Source organism: Cebus imitator, unplaced genomic scaffold, assembly GCF_001604975.1.
Source record: "Cebus imitator isolate Cc_AM_T3 unplaced genomic scaffold, Cebus_imitator-1.0 Scaffold30, whole genome shotgun sequence".
NCBI classification, from domain to species: Eukaryota; Metazoa; Chordata; class Mammalia; order Primates; family Cebidae; genus Cebus; species Cebus imitator.
Genome location: NW_016107345.1, coordinates 4,310,686 through 4,313,632, shown reverse-complemented (window position 1 = coordinate 4,313,632; position 2,947 = coordinate 4,310,686). Strand labels below are relative to the sequence as shown.

At 32.0% G+C, this 2,947-nt stretch overlaps 1 protein-coding gene across 1 annotated transcript in view; it reads right to left on the bottom strand.

Moving 5' to 3' along the window:
* Positions 1-324: 324 nt before the first annotated feature.
* The window catches only part of LOC108300759 (U2 snRNP associated SURP domain containing), a 52,776-nt gene continuing 50,153 nt past the window's right edge, over positions 325-2,947 (bottom strand). Inside the window, exons 27-28 of the mRNA XM_017523671.2 lie at positions 2,853-2,947; positions 325-1,680 (exon numbers count right to left, since the gene is read on the bottom strand). Coding sequence (XP_017379160.1) covers positions 1,542-1,680; positions 2,853-2,947 — 234 coding nt within the window. The 3' untranslated portion in view covers positions 325-1,541. The remainder of the gene's footprint in view (positions 1,681-2,852) is intronic.

The window sequence follows — 2,947 nt, the reverse complement described above, 5'->3', positions numbered from 1 at the left end:
ATTTGCATGCTGATAAGAACCATTAAGTGAAACAGTGACTGGCTCATTTCCAAAGCTATTATAGGTGTGCACAGTTTGGAAATAGTGTATCTCACTGCTCAGCTAATATAGCTACTCTCCAAATCATGGATACAGCATCTTAATTTGTGACTAGGCAAGATTAAGTAAAACAAGTTGAAAATATTTTATTAAAAAGCAAACTAAATCAAAATAATCCATTGTTAGAATATTTTCTACTTTCTCTTTTAGGGAGGAAAAAAAACCCCAAACCACTGTATAAAGTACCTACATAAAAAACTGAAATCAAGATTCACAAATAATAGTGTCAGTTCAATTCTACATAACCCTTTATTATAATTGTAGCAATATTACGACCACCAACATTACACGTTTTATTTCTTCCTTATACTGTAGCAAATTTATTTTCATAATAGAGTTCAACTCTGTAAATGGTTTAGATCAATTTTTTGCACCTTGAATTTACAAACCATTAGATACTAAGTTTCCTGAAAAACATTTTATTTTTAAATTTTACTTAAAGCTATAACTAAACCCAAGTCTCTTGAGGGGTGGGGAGGAAACCAACTAAGCTGTTTAAACAGAAACTTGTAAAAAAATATTTTGATGCCAGTGTTTGAAAGACAGCCTACAGAAGATTATAAAAAGTCAACTATCATACAAGAGAATTCTATGGCCAAACCTTGTTAGAAAATTTCTTTTACAAATAAACTTCTTTCATGATAGAAGAGGAAATGAAGAAGATATTTAATTTTCCCCTAAAAGTAAGTAGTTACTCACAACATGGGTTGGATGTATGGAATACATATTGCTTCTGTGAAAAAATGTTTTATCCAGGCATCCCACTAACAAAACACCATGCCATATCTGCCTAGTCTTTTGCTATCTGGGTATTAGTATTACCCAAGAGAAACTTATCAAAGAAAATGGTTAGCAAACCATCAAATAGGAGTTTCAGGTCCCTTAATTTGGATAGTCATCTTTGTAAATAAAAAACTTAAGCTACTTTAACACTGGAGCTTATAAAGTGCATCAGGTTTATGAAACACAACAGTAGTACGAAACTCAGTAGGACTTTAAGGGACTTAGTATCACCAGCGGGGCAAAAAAACAACATTATAGTTTTCTGTTCAGATTTTATTTGAAATCTAATTCAAATTTTCAAAGCTACAAAAGGGGGGAAGACATCTGTACTATTTTTGCTAAGTCACAACATCCTAAAACAAAATATTACTACTGCCAGCAGATCCATTATACACATTTCTGATGAAATTCATTAGCACAATAAAATTTCACCTTTGAGAAATAGCCACAATGAAAGTAATTTACACAATATAAAACAATGACAGATCTACAGATGCAGTTACCTCATGAGTTTACACATGCATTCACAAACAAACAAACAAAAAACCCCAGGAATGCTCTTTCATTTGATTTTTTGTTTTTGTTTTTTTAAAAAACAGACCGTTCAGGCACAAAACAAATGGCATTTCCAATAACTGACAGCATCTTAAAAATTTACGTCAGTGTTTGTTTTTCTTTGACTTTTTATGAGACCTGTGTGGAGATCTGGACTGGGATCTGGACTTCTTCCCTGATTTTTTAGGGGATCTAGATCGTGACCGCCTAGACCTTTTAGGTGTCCTTGAACCAGATGGTGATCTAAGGAAACAAACAAAAAAATCCCAATTGATCAAAGTATTCATGTGATCAAAGCTGATTATCCTTAAACTATCAAAAATTATCTTTAACAGAGCACAGTGAAAAATCACTGGAATAGGACAAAAAACTTCTAAAATTTAAACTCTGTCTATTGTACATACACACAGATTTATTTTGTACTTACTATGCACTGCATCAATGATCACCGGTAAAGCACTTGTTTATAAAGACAGATTTCTGTGCCTTACCACTGCTCTACTGCATCAAAATCTCTAGAGGTTGGAACTGAGAATTTGCATTTTTAACAAACTCCTCAAATGACTGTTAATCCCCAAATTTGAACCTTTAATCTACAAGATAAAGTTCAAAGTTGCACTTAAGATCATTCACAAAATTTAAAGAACACAGCAGCTTTGAAGTTTATCATCTTAAAGCAAACAACTACTGCAGTATCATTCAACAGCATCATTTAAGATTATAGTTTCTTAAGTGCTGTTCATGAAGATTAATCAATATACATGTACATATACATACATACATATATATCACATACATATATATGTAGGTGCCATTTAGAAAAGGAGAAAGGTATCTATTCTACAAAGATTTTACTAAAAATAGTTATAATAATAAAGTACTAACATATAAAGCAGTTTTAGCCCTCAGGAAAATTCCTCAATGTATCACCAGATAAATAAAACATTTCTGAACCATTTTTTCTGGAACTAAAAAAGTATATAAAATACTACATACTTTAAAAATGGTATTTATAATATGTATTTCCAAAAATCTCTACCCAAGAACTTGCTAATAATATTGCTATGGGGAAAAAAATGTGTGTTTATTTCAGCTTTGACAAAAATAAAAGAATATTCTATAGAAACTAAAGAACAGAATGAAAAGTAAAGCAGCTAACCCTATTCCACAGGAAACACTGGATATGATGTTTAAAATTCTTGGCTGATCCTCACTCATTGGAGGCCTTATACTTCAGTCATGAAAGAGATTGGGATGAGGAGGTGGGAAGGAATAACCAAAAATGAAAGTGTTATCTCTTTGGTTTTCTAAGATCCTTTAAAAAAAAAAGTATGCCAACCAAATTATTTTCAAAAGCTGGTGAAATGACAAGGAAATTGGTATCTGAAATATTAGCAAAAATGACTTGCATTTACCTTTTGGCTTTTTTGCTAACATCTCTAGGAGAATCTTTGTGAGATGACCTGGACCGTGAGCTCTCTTTATGAGATCTTTCTGAACGCTCTGATCG